Source organism: Engraulis encrasicolus, chromosome 3 (genome assembly GCF_034702125.1).
Source record: "Engraulis encrasicolus isolate BLACKSEA-1 chromosome 3, IST_EnEncr_1.0, whole genome shotgun sequence".
Classification (NCBI taxonomy): domain Eukaryota; kingdom Metazoa; phylum Chordata; class Actinopteri; order Clupeiformes; family Engraulidae; genus Engraulis; species Engraulis encrasicolus.
The window spans coordinates 29,399,478-29,423,983 of NC_085859.1; the positions used below are offsets into that span (position 1 = coordinate 29,399,478).

General features: G+C 44.2%; 1 protein-coding gene across 1 annotated transcript; it reads left to right on the forward strand.

The window, feature by feature from the left end:
- The first annotated feature begins 2,563 nt into the window (after positions 1 to 2,563).
- htr7c (5-hydroxytryptamine (serotonin) receptor 7c) lies at positions 2,564 to 24,172 on the forward strand. The gene is made up of 2 exons (XM_063194419.1): positions 2,564 to 3,233; positions 22,353 to 24,172. Exons 1-2 carry the CDS (start codon positions 2,764 to 2,766, stop codon positions 23,134 to 23,136), a joined length of 1,254 nt encoding a protein of 417 aa, XP_063050489.1. The 5' UTR covers positions 2,564 to 2,763; the 3' UTR covers positions 23,137 to 24,172.
- The last annotated feature ends 334 nt before the right edge of the window (positions 24,173 to 24,506 follow it).

Consider the following 24,506-nt stretch of genomic DNA (forward strand, 5'->3'; position numbering starts at 1 on the left):
CACCACCAATGATACAGACAGAAAAAAATTATACTGATAGAGCATTGAGATTCAAGGACGAGATTTGGGTCCTTTTGGTTCATGTCCAATGGAGCAGTCCCAGACCATGCGAAAGTCTTTTCTACCACTATGCATGGGTTTAATTTACTAGGCTATAAAATTTGATTTATTTCAATATAATTCCAGGACATGGACCGAGGTGTTCAGAAATTCTGCACTGGGGTTGGTTGTGCTGTGCATCGTGCCGCATCATATACAGGGCGGGCAACTTTGCCCATGGAGACAGGGGTTCGAATGCGGCCTGGGTCATTTTCCAACCCTTCCCCATCTCTCTTTCCCATTGTCCTCATCTTCACTGTCATGTCTGAATAAAGACCAAAACGACCAAAACAAATTTGAATGGCAAAAATAACTAATTTCTGCTTTATTGCACAAGGTATGCACTGTTATGCAAAGATTCTTATTGTGAAAAGACTTAATAGCACTTTCTCTGTTCTGACTTTTTTTAGGCCTATCGCTCCCAAATTTGGCTTCAGCTTTAGACATCGAAGGAATTCTTCACGAAAGGCAAATTTTTCACTTATTTCTGTAAATTTGTTATAGTCTCTTTGGTCAAACTACACTATTTGACAATTATATATATTAAAAAAAAAAAACATCTACCACATTGTGTCAGGCACGGCGCCAGAAAATCAGCTTTGGATGGGCCAGAATATTTTTGGGTGGCACTTCATTAGGCCTATAACATCACGTCCTCATAACAAAACGTCTGATTTTTACTCGAATATTATATGTGCGTATATTCAGTGTTTCCTCATTGTGAAGATTCTCGGATGAAGTTATGGCGGCGGGGGTAGGGTAGCCCATTCATTAATTTCCTCCCTCAGTCTCGTCGCATTGTCCCATCACCAAATATTGTTATTGCCCCCAAACCCCACATTTCTTTTGCAAACATGCATAGGCCTGTATGAAGATGACAATGATTAAGATCCACGCTGTGTTACTTATGTCACTTGTTTTAGGAGCTCGAAAATGCGGGTGAGACAAATGGCACTTCTCCAGTGCTTGCGCCATATAATTCTTAAAATTCGCATTACCGCTTGACACTTCCAAAAACAACGCGGAAGAAACTTAAGATAAAAAATTGAATGATATCACAAATACAAAATAATGCATTGGAAGTAGAGCCCACGTCTGCTAAGAGAAGAGAGGTCAGGAGAAAGTTTGGAGCGGTTCTTTGTAAAGAGGGAGGTCTCGGAGCGCGGAGTGGCTCCCGTGCGAGGAAAGAAGAGAGGCGGGCGGGGCGCATGTTGCGAACAGGGCTATGCTGGGTCAGGTGCTGCCTGTGATATCCCAAGCACCCGGCTCATGTAGGCTATGCATGCAAGAGGATGTCATTTCAACCGCAACAATGCGACGACCAGAGCACACAATCACACGTTGAACCACTCAAACACATAGCCTATGCACGCACACAACTGTTGCAGGCAGCACATTATTCCATAACCAGACACAGTTTAGCCACAGTCCATGTAGGCTGCTACCAAGCGCACCTTGAAAAATCTGAACTCTGTTTCGACAATTAAGCCATGGACATATGCTGTTGCTTTAGTCCTCTAGAGAAGAAAGAAAACCTATTTGTGTGGTGGGATAGCCGATCCATGGCCACAGTAAAATACAACCCGTGAAGACAATATTAAAATATCAGCTTCACAACGGCAATAACATAGGCTAGTTAAGATCAACAACTTAGCATGTCAAACGTGCACCTTATGTGATCACGACGAGGGTCAAACGTATTGCCAACAGACGAGGACAGCCGTCCCATGCTATGCATATGAAGCCAATAGAAACTTATAATAGGCTAGTCCTAGTTTGTAATCAAAGTAAATTGTTCCTTTACAACAAGTTGCCGCGGCGGGCATGAGGAATTAGCTTTCCTACCAGTCTCGACAGCTATCCATTCCATGATTTCTCGTCAGTCCAGATGCGCATACTCCTTGATGTTTTAAGTTTGCAACTGTTTTTAAAGACATTGACTTCAGTGATTTTATTTTATGTCATCATTGCCTACGGTTCGGCACTCGGCATGTTCGAGTGCATGTCTGGCTCTCTAGCATTATGCTATAGAATCTGACATGACATTGTAGGCCTATCAATTGTTTCGGGATGAGCGCGCTGCGTAGCAGCAGAAAGTTGTCAACATAGCCATAGGCTGCGGGGACGGATTAATGGTTCATGTCAGGAGCATCAAAAGCAAAGCAAAACAAACGTTTTATTTCCTCTTCAGTTTTCCAGTTTTTTCGTACACTAGTAGAATATATAATACATATTGAATATATTGTTTTCCTTCAGTGAAAGATTTTAGGTTCTGGACAAAAAATGGGCGGACCCAGGACCAAATTGGGTGGGCCCAGGTCCACCCTGGCCCACCCATGACGCCGTGCCAGCATTGTGTTATAAACGCAGCTTTCCTGCTTTCCTATTTATTTACTGAGAACACCGCGTGATGCATGCCTTTCCCTGTTCGTACGGTGCTCCGGACGTCACAACTGAAGCTGCCACAAGCGCACACGGTGCCTTTAGACCGCTCTGAGCACGGGAGAGTGTTCTCGTGCCATATTCTGATGCTGCACCAACAACAGAAACTCTTCTCACTTTTTTCTGTCGAGAACGAATGTCTACGCTGCCAGAGTAAACCATGCGTTCCAGAGCTGGTTGGCGAGGTGTCCCTTCCAACTCTATCGAAGGGTCCTTGTCGTAATGTTGAATTTTTCAGGTGTAGTTCTCACTTTTAAAAGCAAGGAGAATGCATCAGAAGTTCTTAGGAACACCGTACACGCAAACTACAACGCGGCCACCACAACGGGAAACCTCTCCATTATGCAGAACAAATCGTGCGGGGAGGAATTACACGACTTTGGCACCGTGGAGAAAATTGTCATTGGAACGCTACTGGCGGTCATCACAGCAGTTACGGTGATGGGGAATACCCTGGTTGTGATCGCCGTTTGCGTGGTGAAGAAACTACGCCAACCGTCCAACTATTTGTTGGTGTCTTTGGCTGTTGCGGATCTCTCGGTTGCGCTTGTAGTTATGCCCTTTGTGATTGTGACAGACCTCACGGGAGGGAAGTGGCTCTTTGGAGAGGTGTTCTGCAACATATTCATCGGAATGGATGTTATGTGCTGTACAGCCTCCATAATGACGTTGTGTGTGATCAGCGTGGACCGGTGAGTCTGACTTGCACCGTCCGTTGTATAGCTTGGTGATGTTCTCATGTAGGATGAAAGTGCCATTGCCAAACGCAAAATTGTCACAATATAACAGAGCAGAGCGTCTACATTATGGTTTACAACGGGAGTTTAATCATTTCATAATAATGCAAAGTGAGTTTAAAAAAACGTGTGCGTAAAAGGCAACCTCACCAACGAGCTGCGCAGGTGGATATATTGGTTAGTGTTGAATCTGCTGATGAAAGTTATAGTTCAGTTCACCCATTGTAATTCAAGATATGACTTTATAACATGCTGAATTCGGTCAGACAATGACCCACTGATTTGAGGTACATTGTCATCTCTGCTCATAATGTTTTGACAACATGTTCATCCTGGTTTGAGTAGATATGTGGGATAAACTGTATCAGCACTAAGATCCTGTCATGGCGTGTAATTTCGAGCCTATAAAGACGCAATCTTGTCTGTCTGTGCCAGTCAAGCTGAAAAAGAGTAAATTCAAGTGATTAATCACAATGTTCAGATGTCTCCATAATGAAGACGAACCTTGATCACGGTTGCCATGATTAGATTATCTTTTCTCCCGTCTTCCTCCCCCCAACGCCTCATTAGCAGAATTCATTTTGCGCTAAACGGATGGCTTCCACAAAGTCAGACGGATGTGAAAACACTGAAAAAACACGGACACTGAGACTGAAAGCAGTTTCATACAAAGGGCAAGCATGGGGAATTCTGCCTCTGACATCCATAGCATTTAAATGTGGGCCTGTTCAATAGCGGTAGCAGCTGTCAATTCTAACTCCACTCCTCTAAAGGATCCTTTCATTGTGGATCTGTCATTAACGCGCGCACGACGCACGCACACACACGCTTGCACATACACACAACTCTCTCTCTCTCTCTCTCTCTCTCTCTCTCTCTCTCTCTCTCTCTCTCTCTCTCTCTCTCTCTCTCTCTCTCTCTCTGTTCACTGTCATGTCTTTCTCTCCTCTCGCTCCAACAGAGAATTGCAAACTTACACTTGCATTTTTAGTTGTTACTTGTATCAAACGGCTCATTTGTTTGATCAGTCATAATTATGTTGACAAGCACACTGAATAGAGATATGACAATAAGAATGTAAGCATTTTTAGTAGTTTGTTACCAGAATTTATGCTGCCCATTCACAAATGTTACCTTTTTCACGAAAGGCCTACTTACCACCCCTATCAAATAAGTAGGCTATTCATTATGACTGGGAAAATTGCATTTTTCATACATGAAAAGGTGGATCTTCTCCATTGCCACCATTTTGAATTTCCAGAAAAATGACACTGTGCTTTGGTCATAGGCTACTAGTAAATATTTGTTTATTATTTAGTAAATATTCATAAAGATAAAACTTGGCAATAGACAGGACAGTTTCAATGAGCAATAGTTGCAACACCTGCTCTGGCCACATGTGATGCTCGGAATGCATGGTAGCATGGCTTTTTCTGAACGGGGAAATAGGGGCGCTCCACCCTCATACCTCTGCGGTTGCACCCTCATACTTTTTTTTTTTTTTAATATAAATTACTTTTTTGAGTGCCACTAGTAAATTACCCCCTTCACCCCCGCAACCTGCCATGATGCTCCCTCATGCCAACAATTCCTAGAAAAAGCCTGTAGTATACAATTTAAATAGATTGGACCAGTGACATTTACAGGCACTGGTTGCGTTCACGGTTAGGACCAACATCTAATATTGAATGCAGAATTTTGACAATGTTACACTCTCACACCATGCGTTGAAATGTTTTTTTTTTAAATAGCTTCTGTTGCTATGCACACAGTCAAGAACATTGTCATGAAGTGTACGTACAGTATGTTTCACACACCACTGCCTCATCGATTGTTTGCGGTAAATACATTGTTCCCATGTAGGCCTAACCTTTATGGCTGACTTACCAGAGCAACCATGTAAAACATAACCTTGCCTTGAGATGAGGCGCTGCATTCAAAGTCAACACACAGCTGCTGGTTCCCAGGCTTGGCAAGGTATACTGTACATTTGCACGGCTGAAAGCTGTTAAAACACCTCACCTCACCTACCTCCAATACCTTCCTCTCTGTAAGGTTCTTCTTTGTCCATCTGACTGAGAGTGCAAGGAATTAAAACTTTAATCTTGTGGCCACACAATGCATTGGAAAGTGAAAGCCCACTGAAGTTCTCCAAATGAGTTCACCTCACCTCGCTTCAAGTGGAAGACAAACAGAGGACCTCTCAGGTCCGATGCAGAAGTGCTCGGAACAATCCCCGAGCTTGAAAGGACCTTTTACATAAAGGGGGGCCTCGACTCAAGAGGACATTCTCCTCCGCTTACTTTCGGCTCCTGACAAAGATGAATATTTAACTACAGCTCTTAGAGAAGAGGGCTTTGAGTGAGATTTTTCGAGAGGAGTTTGCAGGAAAGTGCAGATAGCTGTCTGGGTGTCTTCTCCTACTGAAGGCCCAAATATATCGTTGTGTTACAAAAGAGTGAAAGGAAGAATGGAATAATCTTCAAGCTACTTTTAGGTTCAAGCTGGTCCCTTACCTTGATGTAACATGGTACACTGTTTTTTTGTACACCTCACCATCTCATAAAGTTTGGATATCTTTCTATGTCTGCTTGTGCAGATTACTTGTTCCCAAATTATCAGATTATATATATTCTTTTTTTTAAGTGTCAAGGTTAGAATGTCAGAGAGATGGATGAGGCATTGTAATAGTACGTGCGTAACTCAGCAGTGTTTTCTGAGCATTTGTTAATCGATTTTAATTATCATGATCGGAAGGAATAGGTTGTGCTGATTCATATGAATAATGAAGGCTGTAAAGCAATTTTAGATATTGCAATGGGACATAGTTAGGCTAGTAGAAGTATAGTAAAGTAGTAGTAGTAGTATTGTCCTCATGGGGCAATTGTGTTTGCGCTGGCACCAGACATAAGACACAGACAGCAAGAAACAGGAACATTTAAAAAAAATAAAAAAAACTGAATATTAATCACACCAGCACTGTCCCCTTGCACGGGTAAGGCATAAATGCAATTTCATTGTGTGCAGTGTTCCCCTGTCTGTTGTGCTGTGCCACACTGACAATGGGAGTTGGGAGTCGTTGGGCTTTCACTTCACACCCTACACACCAAGGCAGTAAAAAAAGTAGTATAAAACATCTGTAGCATCCGTTTGTCAACATTAAAAACAATTGGTTTCTTTAAAAAAGTAGGCTACATTCTTCAGAGTGGAAAGTGTTTGCAATCGAAGTGGCTGCTTTAACTATAGAGCTGGAGGAAACCCTGCTCTGTTCTGGTGGGAATAATGGAATCCCATTAGTTAGACCACAGCAGTTCATAAACAAAGACGATGCCTATACCCAACTCTTTCATACACAGAATTAATGATGATTATTATTATTATGATGATGATTATCTAATGAGTTATCACAGCTGGATGGGCGGACACAGGGTCGCTGACAGCTTTGGCTGGGCCCGGGACAAAGCCATCTGAAAGGGCCCCCTCACCCAATACAATGTAATGAAAACCCAATTTTGAGGCCCCTCTGTTCCTGGGCCCGGGACAACTCCCCCCCCCCCCCCCTGTCGGCTCCCCTGGGCGGACATACTGTGATAGCCTGTAGCCTAAAAAATTGCAGTAAAAGAAAGAACGTCCTATAAAAATAGTCTGCTGGGGTTTACTGTAAATAGACCACAGTAAAATGACATATCTGAGAGCAACTCTGCTGAAGGCCTGAGTGTAAACAAACATTGCAAGTCAGGCGGTCCCCTCGGAGACCCCTCAGAGTGTCTGGGTCAGGGCCCGTGTGCTGAACCGTGTCATTGTGTGTCACCATGAAAAGTGTGCTGTTACAGTGACACCGTGGCCCTTTTGTATTTTAGCACCAGACGGACCGTTCAAAAGAGTTCACTCTGTCGTAAAGCGCACCTGGGATTTGGGCGACATGGAGGGATGGCGGGGGGAAGAGAGAGAGAGAGAGAGAGAGAGAGAGAGAGAGAGAGAGAGAGAGAGAGAGAGAGAGAGAGAGAGAGAGAGAGAGAGAGAGACCAGGCAGGCTAGCCTGCTAGTTCTGGAATGAGACAATGACTTACGAGCTCATAGAAAACTTTTTTTCTCCTATACTGCATGGGATTCGTGTTAACATTTAGCAAAACTTAGTAGCTCTTGTTTGTGGTCAGCCTCAGCCGGTCCTCGAAACTTGCTTAGTGTGGCCCAATGGAGGGCGGACCCAGTTTTCTCAACCATGCTAAAATTTGGTCTGGGAGTGATCTTGTTCTGAGCCAATGACTTAGTTAAAACTGTCTATATTGTTGTAATTTTCCTTCAGCAATGGCAAGTACAGTAGTTACTGTCTTTGGCAGAGGCGTATCTCGCCACCAGTATAGGCAGGCAGCCGCTTGGGGGCCCCATGCCTATAGATGGTGACTATCAACTAAGACTTTAACAGTAGTGGCAATTTGTTGTCAATGTTCATTCTTTTGAGTTTTCGCTTGGGGCCCTGTCTTACCCAAGAATCGCCTCTGGTCTTTGGCCATGGCTCTAGTAGATTTGTCTGTCATGGAGAGCTAGAGAAACGTTCCACTTCTCTAAACATGCTGAGTGTAGTTATCACAGGCCTGTGGAGGACAGAAATGCCTTTCTCCCTGTGAAAAGTTATGTGTGGTGCATGCTCTATAGGAGCCAATGATTTATGAACTCAAAGAAAGTATTCGATTTTGTTGTGATTTTCCTCCAGAGCTATGACTTGTATTAATTACCAAAGTAGTTATTAAAATTAAAGTAGTTATTAAGATGAAAATTCCAAGGCACTTTCTTTCCCGGCATAGTTCAACAGTTTTAATAATTAAGCTGGAGATCAATTGATCAAATAAAAACAGCCAACACATTTCAACTTGGCTGGCTTTCATCAGGGCACAGTCAAACTGGCCGAAACACATGCCAAAACATGTTGGTTATTATTTTTATTTGATCAAATGTGATCTGTCTCATCCAAGACATTTCAGAACTACTGTGTGCCCTGGTGAGGGCCAACCAAGGCTAATGTTGGCTGTTTTATTTATACGATATAAGATCTAGATGTGTTTTTTTTTACTTTTCTGGGAGAGTGCCCTTGCATTTCTTTCTTGGAAGAGCATGTCCAAAAATATACTATTTGGATTAACGTCAAAGCCCTCCAAACCCTTGTTTCCTTGACTTTGGGCGCTCAGAGCTCCAGTAGATTTGTCTGTCATCATGGAGAACTATGAAGAGACTATCCACTCCTCTCAACATGCCCTATTGCAGTTCAGTAGCTCTAACCACTGAAATGATTTTGGAAATATAATTTTAAGGGTGGAACACCTGGTTGCCTAAATGTAGGGAATTAGCAATGCATAAGGCTGGAGAGATGTAGTGTTGCCCGAAACAAGAAAAGAAAACACAATTTGTGAAATCTGTGCAATAGGAAGCAGAACATTGTGGAATAATTGTCGTTGAGAGATATTTAGTTAGATAGCCTGTATTTGTGAAGATACTCTGTGAACATGAAGTAAAACCACTTAGCCCAAGACCTAAGCGTGTTTTTTTTTCTGTTGAAGATGAATTGAACACAGATTTTACACTATAAATATCTTGCTCAGAAAAATGGCATCTATGTGATAATGGAAAAAGGTCAAGTGGAATCATGCATTGTGTTATTGTTTATTTCACAATTTGTAGTATCTAAAAGAAGATCAGTTTTGTCATCCATCAAAGTGAAGTACAAACACAAAGCAAGAACACATTTGTTTGATAATATGTTCACAATGTCATTTTTATTCACCATCTTTGCAATTAAAAAGTACATTGAAACTTGAAACTTGCCCTCGGGCCTCAGGAGGCTGCCCGTGTCCAAGCTTTAGGCCTACAGCTCTAGTAGTTCTCCGCATTCCAAACTTGTATTGATTTGTGAGTTTGGCTTCCACCTGGAACTGCTCCTGCTGCCTCACCCTGGAGGCAGCAGCGTGGACATTTGTCTTCATATTTTAGATGGTTTACTTGTCTCGCGTTATGGACTCAATAGGGTCAGAAGGCTCCGGAGGAAGTCGCCTGTTGTTGCGGCAATTACAGGTCCCCGCGGACATGTTTACTGCCCTGAGAAAAAGCGAGAGCTGTGTGTATACGGTCGGGTCAGGGCAGGGTGAGCCTGTGATGTTGATCGGAAGCCATGGTATACTATTGTTGTGAACAACATAACATAACATGCCAGACAGTTGCGAGACTTAGTGTATTGGGAGTGGGCTGATGTATGTGATGTGGTGCGGTGGCATAACAACTTGAGGCAAATTTATGTGCTTTTGAGGGACCCCTGACCTTGTCCTTGAATCGCTGGGTTCACTGGAGTTACTGCTTCAGTTGAGAGATGTAAAGGTTTATTTATGGTAACATGGCAATATAGTGCGTTGTTGCTCGTTAAAAGATATCCTATATACAAAGTGTGTGTTTGTGTGTGTGTGTGTGTGTGTGTGTGTGTGTGTGTGTGTGTGTGTGTGTGTGTGTGTGTGTGTGTGTGTGTGTGTGTGTGTGTGTGTGTGTGTGTTTACGTGCGTGCGTGCGTGTGGGCGTGTGTGTGTGCGTACGTGCATGCGTGTGGGCGTGTGCGTGCGTGTGTGTGCGCGCACGCACGTACTTAACCTTACTAGTAGGCCATGTTGTTTAAAATTCAAAATTTAGACATGGCAGATGTTTAAAATGATGATGCTCGGATATTTAACAAGGATATTTAAATGTGTAAACAACCACAAAAAATATTTGCAGTAGGTGTGTATTTTATTTGTAAGCTTTTTAAAATGACTTATGTTACTTACGTCACTTATGTTATTATTATTTTGTGTTATTCTTCACTGTGTCAACAACATGTGTATGAGAGAGAGAGAGAGAGAGAGAGAGAGAGAGAGAGAGACAGAGAAACAGACAGACAGACAGACAGACAGACAGACAGACAGACAGACAGAGGGAAAGAGTGAGACATTAGACCCTCTTGCTGTCTAACATATCTTGTCATTCATTTTCCTTCCCCTGCCAGCATTTCCCTCAAGCAAGTATTAACCTACATCAGTTTTAATCCTTCCTCAAAATTGCACACGCTTAGCTAGACAGACAGACAAACACACACACACACACACACACACACACACACACACACACACACACACACACACACACACACACACACACACACACACACACAATGACGTACAATGTAATGGCCTTTAAATCTTTGCTAAATATACTTGCATTGTAGTAAAATTGTTTGAACTGTGGGAAACAAAGCATTTTATTTTTTCCACTTTTCCCCACACAGACACTCAGACAAAGATTAGTTGTACATGGGGACTAATGGTTCAATTTCGGCTCTCCAAGTTCTGAGGCATTTTTGCTTCTCAAGGATCTTGGTAATAATCCGTTTCTGCTGTCCTGGCTTTGGCTAATTATCATTGACTTTCAAATCTCGTACCGAGATGTTGGTCTGACCAAGAAGATAACAAATAATGTTTCCCCTGGTTAACCTGCCTCCCTCGGCTTGCTACTGGAGGAGGCCAGAAAAGGCTGTGCCGAAGTTGAAACCAAAAATTTTCTCAGTCCCAATAGAACGCCTCTGCATAAACCACGTCACTGCCTTGAACACGCCTCTATCCAGGGTCGTTGGAGCTGCTCAAATTTGATTGCTGCCTGACAAAGTGGATGGGGTTCCCGATTTTTCCGGAGCTCAGATATTTGTATTGCTCCTGGCCTGTTGCGTTGCTTCCAGGGCATAGCCCAGCTACTGTTGGCCCACACATACACATGTACGAGGCTCATCACCATATGATCCTTTCCTGCAGACATGACATTTAGCTTCCCGGCTTTCTGCGCTTGTCAAATCCAATTTCATGCCATTTTTCAAACGTTTTATTCCACATCGTTTTGGGGGCTGCGTTGCTCAGTTGGCTAAGGTGCCGTACCACATGTGGACAAGAGTTAAAATCCCAGGGATTCCCGAAGTTTTTGAGGTCATGATTGCCACCCCCCCCATCTCTCCCACATGTTTCCTGTACAACCCTCTACCCTCCATTATTCCCCAAATGGCAAAATGGCCTTTTCATTAATCCACGTGTTGTGTTTATTTACAAAGCTAAATAGTTTCTCAGCAAAAATACACCCGCAGGTCTCTTCTCAGTGGGAGTCGCATGCAGCATACGTAATATAAGCCACTGCATTTTGAAATGACATTTGCCTGCAGCTCGGAGGATTGTTTGAGGAGGATGTTATTGAGTTCCGTGAGCTGTGGGAAAATGTCTCTTGTCAGTCGGGCGCTGATGTACTGTGCGTCGCTCTGCCACGGATGCTCGCATTGTAAATTTGGTGGAGCTCAGATTGGCCCCAGATGTTGCAGCACCCAGCCTTGTTTGTTTGTGTCCTCATCTTCACCTCGAACTGTGTTTGGCGGCCTGCGTCATTGGGGTTCAAGATGTCTACACTATACACATGTATGCGCATACTGAGGGATAAACCAACCGTGCATGATCAAAAGTGTTTAGTGGTCGTCTGCTCTTCTGTCAGACTTTCCGTATAAAAAGTTCAATTTCCCAGTCATAATGAATACTTAGAATTTGATGGTGGTGCAAAGTATTCATGAAAAAGGTAACATTTGTGAATGGGCATCATGAATTCTGGAAATAAACTACTAAAATATTACATATATATATGCTTATATATATTATATATACAGTGGACCTTTAAANGAATATGCCATTTTTGTCATTTATTTTGAAAATGCATGCCCATTCACAACTTGGATAAACTAACATCTACTGCACTGACAAAGTAAAGAAAAGTATGGAAGTATGAAGAATATAGATTTCTGCCATTTTGAACAAGTATACTCAGAACTAGAAGGCGGTGATAAATAGAAACGGTAACACTTGTGAATGGGAACAATAAATTATGGATATAACTACTAAGACAAACTCTTAAACTACTTTTAAGTAATATTGATATTTATCAATTGGCATAAATATTCTGTCAGTATATGACATGGCCTGTATGTAGCAGGATAGCCGAAGAAATTGATTGTCTATGACCAGTTAATTTTGCAACTAATGTCAGGGTCAGGGACACACACGTGTCACACACATGGAAAGGGCAGAAAGAGACCTTTCCAATGGTACCACACACTCACCCATACACAAAAGCTATGTAAATAAAAACGTAAATGTGTATGCAAAAATTGAGATTAAAAAATATATTATTTTCTCTAAAAATTAGGGAGGTCCGGACCTCCCTTACCTCATATGTGGCTATAGCCATGGGCAACTGGGCAAATCGTCCTCTTGTAGCTTGAAGCTGTTCCGTCAGATTTTCAACTTTAGCTGACGCTTTCATCCATAGCGACTTACAGTTATTATTTTTCAGGGTATCGGTTACAGACTAGTCCCTGGAGCATTGTGGGGTTTGGTGTCTTGCTCAAGGGCACTTCAGCCATGGATGGAAGTGTTAGGGCAAGGTCAGGTGGGATTCGTACCTACAACCCCCAGATTGAAAGACCAACTCTCTAACCACTAGGCCAAGGCTGCCCCAACTTCCCCGTTCTTAATTTGTCTTCGAGATACAAGAAGATGTCCAGTTGCCTTCAACTCAACTTCTTTAGTTAAGATGACCATGTATAATAAGGATCCTCAGGCATGGCTGCAACCATGCATGCACTTTGTTGCATGGCTGATTTTTAAACTTGTACCATTTCTGTTCTCGAATCACTTTCCTTTGAATTATTAAAAGCAACACTGGCATCACTAGTATATCCCGATGGGCCGGATATGTGCATCAGCGGCAGGGGTTGGGGAGGCACATGTCTGGGCTATTGGCTGGGGGAAAAAAGGGGTCACTTGAAGGTCGTCCATAACGAATGGAGCAAATCGGGCCACAAACAATGTCAGATGTTCCGAGGTCAAACTTGGGTGGCTACCTACCTCTATGTCTGTATTCCTGACATGTTTTTTTTGTCTTTCGGGGTTTAGTTGGGAGCCACTGGCTTAAATACAGTAAATGGAGAAGGCATTTTGACAGTGTTCATAACAGCAGACACTGTACATCTATGTGAATACTTAATGTTTCCCATTTGGATTCTTTCACAGAGGCTGGTTTTCCTTTCAAACTGTCCATGTTCAAGCAGTAAGATAAACAGATCCTCAAATTCAGTTTGATGTATGAAGAATATTTTTAATTTTCTGGGACTTGCGGGCATGCAATGATACAAACACAAATTAGTAGCGAAATGAATGTATGGCCATATCCCTTGATAAAGATTAAGCATTCTGTGTGGATTTGAATTAATTTTAGAATGCATTTACCCCGGGGAATTTATTTTACAGCCAGTTACACAGACAAATGGCAGACAGATGGCTGTGTGTGTGTGTGTGTGTGTGTGTGTGTGTGTGTGTGTGTGTGTGTGTGTGTGTGTGTGTGTGTGTGTGTGTGTGTGTGTCTGTATGTGTGTGTGTGTGTGTGTGTGTGTGTGTGTGTGTGCGCGTGCGCGCGCGCGTGTGTGTGTGTGTGAGTGAGCCTGTGCTTATGTGTGTGTGTGCGCGCACATCTGTGTCTACTCTGCGCGCATCTGTGTGTGCATGACACGTGTGTCTGCTAGTGTTTGTGAATGTTTGTGTGTGTACATTAAACTATGGTTGTTATACAGCATGGATGTAAAACTTAACTACTGTCCCGATCACCCATCACTGTGTGGTTTTAGCACATGTAAGCCACTGTCAGCTCAACTCATAATTTATATAGTTGTAATGTGTTCACACCCCATAGATCCTGGTCCTTTTTTAACTTGCTGGTCTGATTTGTCATTTCTTCTGTGTGCTTACTCGCATGATTGTGATTGGACTATGAGTTGGCTGTAGTTGTCAGCCTTCACTTTGTGTTGTCTCATTTGACGCTGAAACGGATTTGACGTGAACGTCAGTTATTATCATCGCTCTGTAGCCGTACTGTAATGGAATGGCTGCTCGGGCTGCGCGGGTATATAGCCCTCCAGTTGGCCCAACAAACACAAAAAGAGAGATGAATGAGTTGAGTGAGAGAGCAATGGACTACTGGAGGGAGGGAGAGAGAGGGAGAGAGAGAGAGAGAGAGAGAGAGAGAGAGAGAGAGAGAGAGAGAGAGAGAGAGAGAGAGAGAGAGAAAGGGAGGGAGGGAGGGAGGGAGGGAGAGAGAGAGATCCTATTAAATGGCGCTGGACGGGTTGCCAGCTGGCGGCATAATCCAGACTGTCAGGTTTCAACGGAGTGAAAAATCTTTTCAGTGGTGACATCCTGTTGCCTTTGGAGATGGTGCTCTTCTCTTGACCTTATTATAACATGTCTGATTACAGCATCCTTCTGTGTAATCTGAAGTCGGATGTTAAAGGGCGGCAGAGGAAGACTGGGTTGTCTTGAGGGCATGGGGGGTGCCAAGCAGTTGCGCGTGTTATCAGCTGGCCATTTGCTGCTGCTAATTACAATACTCAACCAGGAACATTGCTACTGCTCATACGGCTATGCTACTACTACTACTACTACTACTACTACGACTAACAACAACAACAACAACAACAACAACAACAACAAAATAATAACAATCATAGGTGTACACAGATAAGGACTGCTGAAGCACCTGCCTCTTTGCCCTATTGAACAAAAAATGCCCTTTTAAAAGGTATTTTTTAAAGAATTCTTTCCACCACAATGTGCTTTGGTCCATATTGATATGATATGATTAAAAACATGTGATAATAATGCATTTTATAATGCCTAGTAAGGCAGTCAGATGTTGAACATGTGCTCCACCAGCACACATTGAGCACCTGCCCCTCAAAATGTGCACGCGACTAATAATAATAATAATAATAATAATACTAATAATAATAATTATAATAATAACAATAACAATAATAATAATAATAATAATAATAATAATATATTGTGATTATTATTATTTCATTATTAATTTATCATTATTATTCATTCAGATGTGTTACACACCTCATATGAAGGGTGTTGATCAAAGTGCTTGAGCAGTTTGGCAAATGATCACAGGACAGACAAAGCATCGCTGTGCGCAAGTCCAGTAATGCTCGGAAAATCCGTAGTGCTTAATACGTGATTGGTGGTTTAAATATGACAGACAAGAGGATTCTAGCCTTTATTTACATAGGACAGTTGAAGAGATGACAGGAAGTAAGTGGGAGAGAGAGAGACAGGAGCAGGGTTGGGAAACGACCCTGGCTGGACTCGAACCCTGGTCGCCCACATATGGTACAGTTTGTTAACGCGCTGCTCCACAGCACCCCCATGACCCTGTGAAAGTTGAGAAAACTTAAGCTGCCATACCGCCTGGCTCCTAGTGAACTCCTAGTCTCACCTACCTGTCTAAATAGGTGTGCCATCTCACCTCCTGACTAAATAGGTGTGCCCTCTCACCTACCTGGCTAAATACAGATGGCAATTATAATGAACTGGTTCAGTGAATTTGCTTAAGCAAATATTTGTCGGTTTACTCTCCAAACTCAGGATGCGCACCAACGTGCTTGAGTGCTTGAGGTGTTGTTCCTTCCCAACACGTACTCCTGCAACAGGAAGTTGATTGCACATTTTACCGGTAGCCTATTGCACTAACTCAAAACACATACACACACACACACACACTGCACTGACTCAAAAGCACACACACACACACACACACACACACACACACACACACACACACACACACACACACACACACACACACACACACACACACACACACACACACACACACACACACACACACACACACATTACTGCTGCTTCATGTGTGTTACTTGAATGACAGTACTGGAAAACAAGTTACCATAAACATACACACAACACACTTCTTAGCTCTGATTCAAACTGGCTTATTTATCTCTATGCGCCAATACTACTACCACTTCAGAATGTCATATTAGGACAATGTAATTATTGCACATTACAAATTGCTTACTATATATTTATTAATATAACACTGTGTGGTCCGGTTCTCAATTCTGATTGGCTGATAGCCATGGTAAATCGGCGTAAACCCACACCATTCCAAATGAATGAGTCTGTGCGCGTCTAGTAAGTTAGACCCGGCACATCTACGTTGGTAATGAGAATATGTTGCAGTTGGTGTAGGGAGTCTGCAAGAAGAGCACATCTTCGCACCATCTGTGGGTGGGTATCACTGTGATTGCAAAGACATTTCATTCCTGCGGTGTTTATTGCCCCTTCCTGAGGTTTTATAGTGAATTGTGTGTCTAGCAACGTGAGTAGTGGTTGCCGCTTCGCGTCGTGCCCCACTCCCCTTACACGTTGTAAATCGAGCACAACTCACGGCCTCTCGTGGCTTATTGCTTAATTATTTCACATTGCTACTATCATTATGTCAGAATCGTCACAATAATACATAACTGAACAATACCTCTTTTTAATATATGTTCTATGTATGTCTTCTGTTGCCCAGTCTTGCACTTTATAGGTCTGTGTATTGTATAGGTACTCTAGGTGTAATGTACGTATGTGTACTGTATATGTCTAATTGTTCACATCTGAAGTCTACGTCTAGTCGGCATGGGAAAGTAAGAAACGTAATTTCAATTCTTTGTATGACCAGCAGCACATGTAAAGAAATTGACAATGAAGTCGACTTGACTTGACTTGACTTGAACTGGTTGGCTGTCTGGTTGGCTGCTGTTTTCAGTGATTTACGATGGGCTATTTTTAGAAATCCCTTTTTTTTAAAAAGAATAGACGGAAGGCAACACTGACAGCCCATACAATAGAAGCAAACAGGCTGCTGAGGACAGCAAAATAAATAAATATCCCATTTCAGAGCTAAAGGGAGATGCGATTATAATTTCCTCAGAAACATAAAAAAGTCATTGTCTACGGAATATATTATTCCTTTACCGTTTCTCCATTCATGGCCATGCATATGTTTGAGGCAGTGGTTTGTGCAGTCAGCACTTCTTGGAAGCTGAGAAAGAAAGGGAGGCCCACTCTTTGTTGTCGTGCTGTGGAGTGTACTTCAGACAGAGCTGAGAGCAGCAGCTCAGAGTAGCAATGATAGTGAATGGGGCCTGGGAAATGCATACTACTTTGCTCTCACAGACTCTATGAAGTTATGAACGCACCCTCTGCCTTTTATGGTCGATTTATTATGCAACACTTTCAAGCCATTCTTGGGAGAGCTTTGAGAGAACTTTTTTTTAATATCTGTGCTCAGAAATACTATACAACGGTCATTTCACTGCGACTTTCAGTCTTAGACCTTTGGGTCAGGTTATAGTTTTTCAGTGATGCTACTGTGTCAGGTCCAATAAACCTGCTGCCAACTGAGGAGTGAGGAAAAAATGACCTTGGCTGTAGCTCAAACGGCACCATACTGCACTTTTTAACCTGGGCCCCGGGTTTGATTCCTCCAAGGTCCCATTCGGTCCCCTATATCTCTCTCCCACTCAATTCCTGTCACACTATTGAACTGTCTTGAACTGTGAATGAAGACCTTAAAACAAACATATCTTTAAGTTATCCAGAAAACAGCAAATCACCCCACTCCCGGTTTTCTGGATTACTTACAGTATGTGTGTGCTTCACCAGCACCTGGTTCAGTGGCTTTCTTTACGCCTTTGGAGAACTCTTCAGCTATAGCCTATAGTGGCCGACAAGCTGGCTGTGACCATGCAGCCAATTCACAACCGACTGCACAGAAGAGAAGGTCAGACTGGCCTCGCTCATCATCACGCATCTTTCAGTGCAGGCTTCGTTGCACAGGCCTGAGTGAGAAGCGAGAAGAGTGTAGCTATGCGCCATATCCCCACGATCTCAGGGGAGCTCCCGCTCGAGAGGAAGCTCCATTGGAGCATTAATAGACCTCACCTGTGTCAAGGGTCATGATTGCAGGATGATCTACAGTACAAGCAACTGGTGGTGCCATAGGTTGGGGCCGTTGACAGCTTTGTCCGGGCTGGGAGATAAAACCATCCGAACCCCCCCCCCCCCCCCCCCACGCAACTTGATACATACAATGTAATAGGGACCTAATTCAGGGCCCCCCTTCTCCCTGGGCCCGGAAAAACTCACCCCTTTGTCCCCCGCCCCCTGTCGGCTTCCTTTGGTGGGTGGGTTAGTGTGTGACAGAAGAGGAGCAGCTTGTTGTGTATGCAGCTTCATGCTTTGGGGACTTCTCTGGAGGAGTGGAGGAGCAGTGTTGGTTGGGGACATTGAGGTTTAGGTGGAGTGGGGTGGGGGTGGTGTGGGGATGGTCAACAGTGGTGGTCACAGGTCCCCAGGGCGAAACACTGATAGGGCCCTATGTGCAACCTGCCAAGGTCATAATAGGACCCCCACCACCAGGTAGCCTTGTTCACCTAGTGACGTCAGACAAGTTCTGTTTTCGAACTGAAGCAGGAAAAATGACTACCAATTTCCTTCGAAAAACAGTGAGGTTTATGTTTATGTTTAATGAAAGTTGTGTGAAGTCACGTGAAAAAGACTAAATACTGGAGGGTCCTGGGCCCAGGGGCAAATGCCCCCCTTTAGCTCCGTCCCTGGTGGCTGAGGTTTTCTCTCCACCAACCTGAACCACTTAAGGATGACTCACACTCTTGAGTTTATGTGAAGTGAGGAAGGAGGATGGAGATGCCGCTCAACACTACTCCTCCTCCCCCTCCCTCACCCACGGCAGCTCTTAACCGTAAGCAGCACCACCGGGAGAGGATAAAGAAAGGCAGCGCAGAGTGCCTTCATGGATATTAATAGATATTATGAGAGGTGATATTCTAAATATATACTCTAACGTGTGTATACGGACTAATTTGAAGCCTAGATGCGTCCATTAGATCAGTGATTCTTAAACTGTGTGCCTGGGCCCACTGGTGGGCCTTGAAGGTATTCCAAGTGGGCGATTTTCAAAAAATCCAAATAATATTTTCCACATGGTTACTTATCTGAGCTGTATCATTATTTGAATCAGACAAGAGCCCTTGACATTTTTGAAAATTTCAAGTGGGCCCCAAGTTGGAATAGGTTGGGAACCTCTGCATTAGATACACACTAGCAGTCAAGCTGTGCTGCAGTGCTCACTAGCATTTAGCCTACTAGTGCTCCGCTGTCCAGAGACAGGCACTTTTGCGCAGTGCACACCATACAGTCTAAATATTTCACAGTGTTTTGGATACATGGCCTCTGGGTGACGGAGATCCACTAAAGGCCCGGTAGCCATTGGCAAGAGGCTGAGTGGTAGCTTGGTGCTTTTCACTTAAGCACAAGTTCCTCCTCTCGTCCTCCTCCTGCTGCTGGTGCTGCTGTCTAGTAGTCAACATAAAAATAGATTTTCCATTAGGCCTGATGGGAAAATGTGCCATCAACACCACTATCACGGTCCACAGGGAAAGCACGAGAGTGTCTCGTCTTTTGACACATCCCACGGTTGCGAGTAATCCATAGAATAACAAAACCGAAGGGGCTGATTGTCAAGTATTCAATATGGGGATGTTATGGCTCGATCCTCATGACCTTTAAAAATCTACGATGCATTTTATTTTTGAGTATTCAGCAGGTAGTCAAATGTGATCCATATACAAAGCGATTGTAGAAAAGACCGTTTTCAGTGGGGAAAACATCTGCATGAATGACATGTCTTTTTGCGTCCAAAAAGTCTCTTGGATGACACGAGACGTAAGAAAGGATTGCTGTTCTTAGAAGTGTCATTTCAAGATGTGAGGAAGAATATTATGTAACATGTACTTAGCATGATAGTTGCATGTGGTTGTGCGCTGTCTGCATGTCAAGAGTTGCTTTTATTATGTTTGCATGAGGTAACATGTGACTACTTTATTTCAAACAGAACACTGCATCATGATGGCTAAAGGCTTACCTCTATAGATTTAGTGGAATATTACATCTAGCATCTCCATGTCCTATTGTTTTCAAGTTCTTTCATCAGTTTGTCTCACAAACTTGCTTCTTGCCATATTTAAATCCTACGCGACAGGTTGTACATCTTATACAAACCTTTCGTATTTCACCTGATCATGCAGATAGCTGTTACAACTTCAATGGCACAAGCTAACGACGTGATTAAAGGCTAAAACCACAGGGAGCGTGTCTATGTTCCCACAGCTCATTGGTCCCACAGCCCATTGGTCCCACATCACTAAGACTTTTAACATAATTTTTTAGGCCCATTGGTCCCACAGCCCATTGGTCCCACAGCTTATTCCTGCTGCTCATGTTCTCACATTTCTAAGAATCTATTCGAATTTAGGCCCTATGTCCCATGGCGGGGAGGCATGTTCTCTTAGGTTACTCGGAAATGTGGGAGCATGGAGTTGTGGAACATAGTGCCTATATTTGAATAATTTCTTTAACATGGAGCAGCAAGAATAAGCCGTGGGACCAATGGGCTGTGGGACCAATGGGCTGTGAGAACATAACGGCTGACCCCAAACCACAGAGTCATCAACTTAATCAAAAATGCATCCATAGAATTATTATTTAGTGTTATTGTGAAATGAAATGAAATCTGAAATGTAATCTGACCTGACCTGAAATTATATAATAAGGGTGTTGTGATCATGAGTACATGGAAAGACTCATTTAGTCCTTATATTTCTGTTTATGGAAAGACCCACTGCTATTAAATTTTGATTTGTGCCTGTATTTTTTTCAGTTAGTGATACCTTGTGATATGACGGAGCCATAGCCATTAAATATTGCATAATCACTGGATTTTGATGGTCTGTATTGCTTTTGTAGACAGTATTTTGACTCCAACTACTGCAGTTGTTAAAATTTCAGTGGCAGGCAGTTGATAATGTCACAGTTTTTTCATCAGAGAAATGGGAAACAGGCGCTGTGTAAAAAAAGTAGTGACAGCCAGACGGGAGAGACAGATGTGTTCTCATTTACGGAAAAAAGACAGCAGGTTTTTTTTTCTTTCCTCTTTTAAAAAAAAAAATCCCTGACTCTTCCGCCCCCATGAAGTCTCCCACAGTGACAACAAAGTGATATCTGAGAGGGTTGCTGTTGACAAATGGCTGACAAGGCCAACGCTGCATGTGACTCTCTGCTCAGTCTGATGTACGGACCCCTGACGAGCACACCATGATACAGTACATGGCTTTGCACTGGACAGAAGAGGTCAGTGGGGAAACAGCAGGCCACCTACCCCTCTAGGATTCAGACAGTCAGCAGATTGGCTCTTAGATGAGAAGGGATGATTTGGTCTCTTATTAAAAACACACTATGCAAGCTATTAGTTGTTCTTCCTCTCACAGGGCTCGTCATACAGGTCTGGATTTAGTCTTTCCTTTCAAGTCCTTATATTGCCAAACAACAGACTTAAAAGTCAAAGAGGTCACTTTACATATGGCGACTAGTGCTACCATAGTGAAAGCGTAAACACACAGAGAAAGAGTCATTCCAATGTCACTTGAAATCACTGTTGTCTCACTGACTCTGACATGAGGCAAAAGCACATACATCATATGCATATTTAACAGTTAGAGTGTCAGCAAGCAAGCCGGAGTTACCTCACGAAGCCAAATTGCAGTGTGTGTGTGTGTATGTGTGTGTGTGTGTGTGTGTGTGTGTGTGCCCGCACTCATTTTTACTGTATGCTAAGACCGCTGGGGTTACCGAGAGAACATTCATAAATGAGTCATTTCACCATCTGTCAACTTACGATGATTCATTTATCTTGAAAATGCCACAGTACATAGTATCTTTACGTCTCAGAGCTTGGGAAAGCCAGGTTTAAAAAACTATGTTTATGGTTTAGGTTAGCATACACAGTCATGTATCATGCCTATTCTATTCCTCTGTAACATCTGGAGTCAGAAAATCCACCCAAAGAGCCTGGAGGCATGACAAAAGTGATAGCGTCTTGTTCGGCTCATCTGGACCAGATATTCCGGGAATTTGAACCCCTCATCACCTCTTGACATTTTCTCAAAGTCTTTTTTTGTTCTCAGAAGGCCAAGACTCAACAAGTCATGTCATGTTTTCCCCTTTTTTTCCTTCTTCCCCCTCCCCCTCTTCCCCCTCTTTGTCACAGATACCTGGGCATCACTCGACCCCTGACCTACCCGGCCCGGCAGAACGGCCAGCTGATGGCCAAGATGATCCTGGGCGTGTGGCTGGTGTCCGCCTCCATCACCATCCCGCCCTTCTGCGGCTGGGCCAAGAACGTGCACACTGAGGACGTGTGCCTGATCAGCCAGGACCTCAGCTACACCGTCTACTCCACGGCGGTGGCCTTCTACATCCCCATGCTGGTCATGCTGGTCATGTACTACAAGATCTTCAAGGCGGCGCGCAAGAGCGGCCTCAAGCACCGCTCCATCGAGTTCTCGCGCCGGGCGGGCGACGAGCTGATCCCCACGGTGGCGGCGTCGGGCGGCGGCGGCGGCAGCGAACCGGCGCTGAAGATGCAAGGGCTGAAGGCGGCAGCCTCGGGCAGCGGCGTGGTGGAGGAGTGCGCGGCGCTCTCCCGGCTCCTCTCGTGCAAGCGGCAGAACATCTCCATCTTCAAGCGCGAGCAGAAGGCGGCCACCACGCTGGGCGTGATCGTGGGCGTCTTCAGCATCTGCTGGCTGCCCTTCTTCACGCTGACCACCGTGCGGCCGTTCGTCTGCGGCGTGCAGTGCAGCTGCGTGCCCATCTGGCTGGAGCGCACGCTGCTCTGGCTGGGCTACGCCAACTCCCTCATGAACCCCTTCATCTACGCCTTCTTCAACCGCGACCTGCGCTCCACCTACCGGGACCTGCTGCGCTGCCGCTACCGCAACATCAACCGCCGCCTGTCGGCCGTGGGCGTGCACGAGGCCCTGCGGGTATAAAGGTGGAGGAACGCTGATCTTTGGACGGCGGTGAAGAATTACTGTTCCTCAAGGTATAGGTGAGAAGCGCTGATATTTGTAACGTTGAGAAACGCTGTTCGCTATGGTGAAGAATTACCGTTTCCGCGGTATAGGTGAGAAACACCAATCTTTGTGCGGTAAAGAATAGGCCTTTTTTCACATGGCGTCAGACACTTTCCATTCAGTGCATGTAAAGCAGGTATGAGTGGGTGGGGGTTGGGTCATTTCATTCAATGTGCACAAGGCTCTAATAATAAAGACACTACACTACACTACAGCCAGGTTTGGACTGGGAGTGAAAAACGGGTTCACCAGGTATTGAGAGACAATGAAGCCTGTGACAACATTTTTCAGTCATCTAATAAGAGCTAAGCTGACCTCAACACCCAAGAATGCTTTATTTACATCTGACTGTTTGGGATAGGCCAGCTGTAGCAGAATGAGCACTGACACATTTGAGGACAGGGTCTGGCCAAAATCATCCACAGTCCACCGGGCAAATACCCTGTATGCCCTATGGCCAATCCAGCCATGACTAAAGGCGTGAGGCAGAATAGCCCAGTGGTGCGCTTCAGGCTCTTGGAAACGGGAGGGTTTTATTTTTTTCATTTTATTGTTTTGATTTTTTTCCCCTCCCCTCCCCCTCCTCACTCAGTCAAAACCGTCAGAGGTGAGCAGTCGATACGGCTCGGCACTCGGGGGATTGTGTAACTGTGGATGAAAAGGTAAAGTGGAGCTGATTGGTATTGGAAGAGTGGGAGGCGGACGGGCGACGGGCGCAGCGCGGACCTCTGAGCGGAACAACGCAGGGCAACAGGGGCAGGAACGATCACCTCTGTGTCCCCGTGACTCACTTGGGCTATTTTTGGAGGGCTGCGCAACCAGAAGTTGTCTTTGATGGCCTATTGGAAATGACAGGGCTTTGTGGCATATGCTCTACCACACAAACACACACTGACAAACACAAACACGCAGACACACAGACACAGACACAGACACAGACACAAACACACGCACACACATATATACAGTACACACACACACCCATGCAAACACGCACACGCACACACACACACACACACATCCACGCACACACACACAAGCACACACACACGCACGCACACGCACGCACACACACGCACACGCACGCACACGCACGCACACACACACACACACACACACACACACACACACACACACACACACACACACACACACACACACACACACACACACACACACACACACACACACACACACACACGCTGATCCTGACTCCTCGCCAAATGAGCATCAACTGTAAATACAAAGAAGTTCAGGTGCAGGTCATTTGCCAAACTCTCAAAGGT

Coding starts and splice junctions, on each gene's coding strand:
- htr7c (XM_063194419.1), top strand. CDS start 2,764: ATGTTGAATTTTTCAGGTGTAGTTCTCACTTTTAAAAGCAAGGAGAAT. Junction 3,234..22,352: donor TGTGTGATCAGCGTGGACCG/GTGAGTCTGACT, acceptor TCTTTGTCACAG/ATACCTGGGCATCACTCGAC.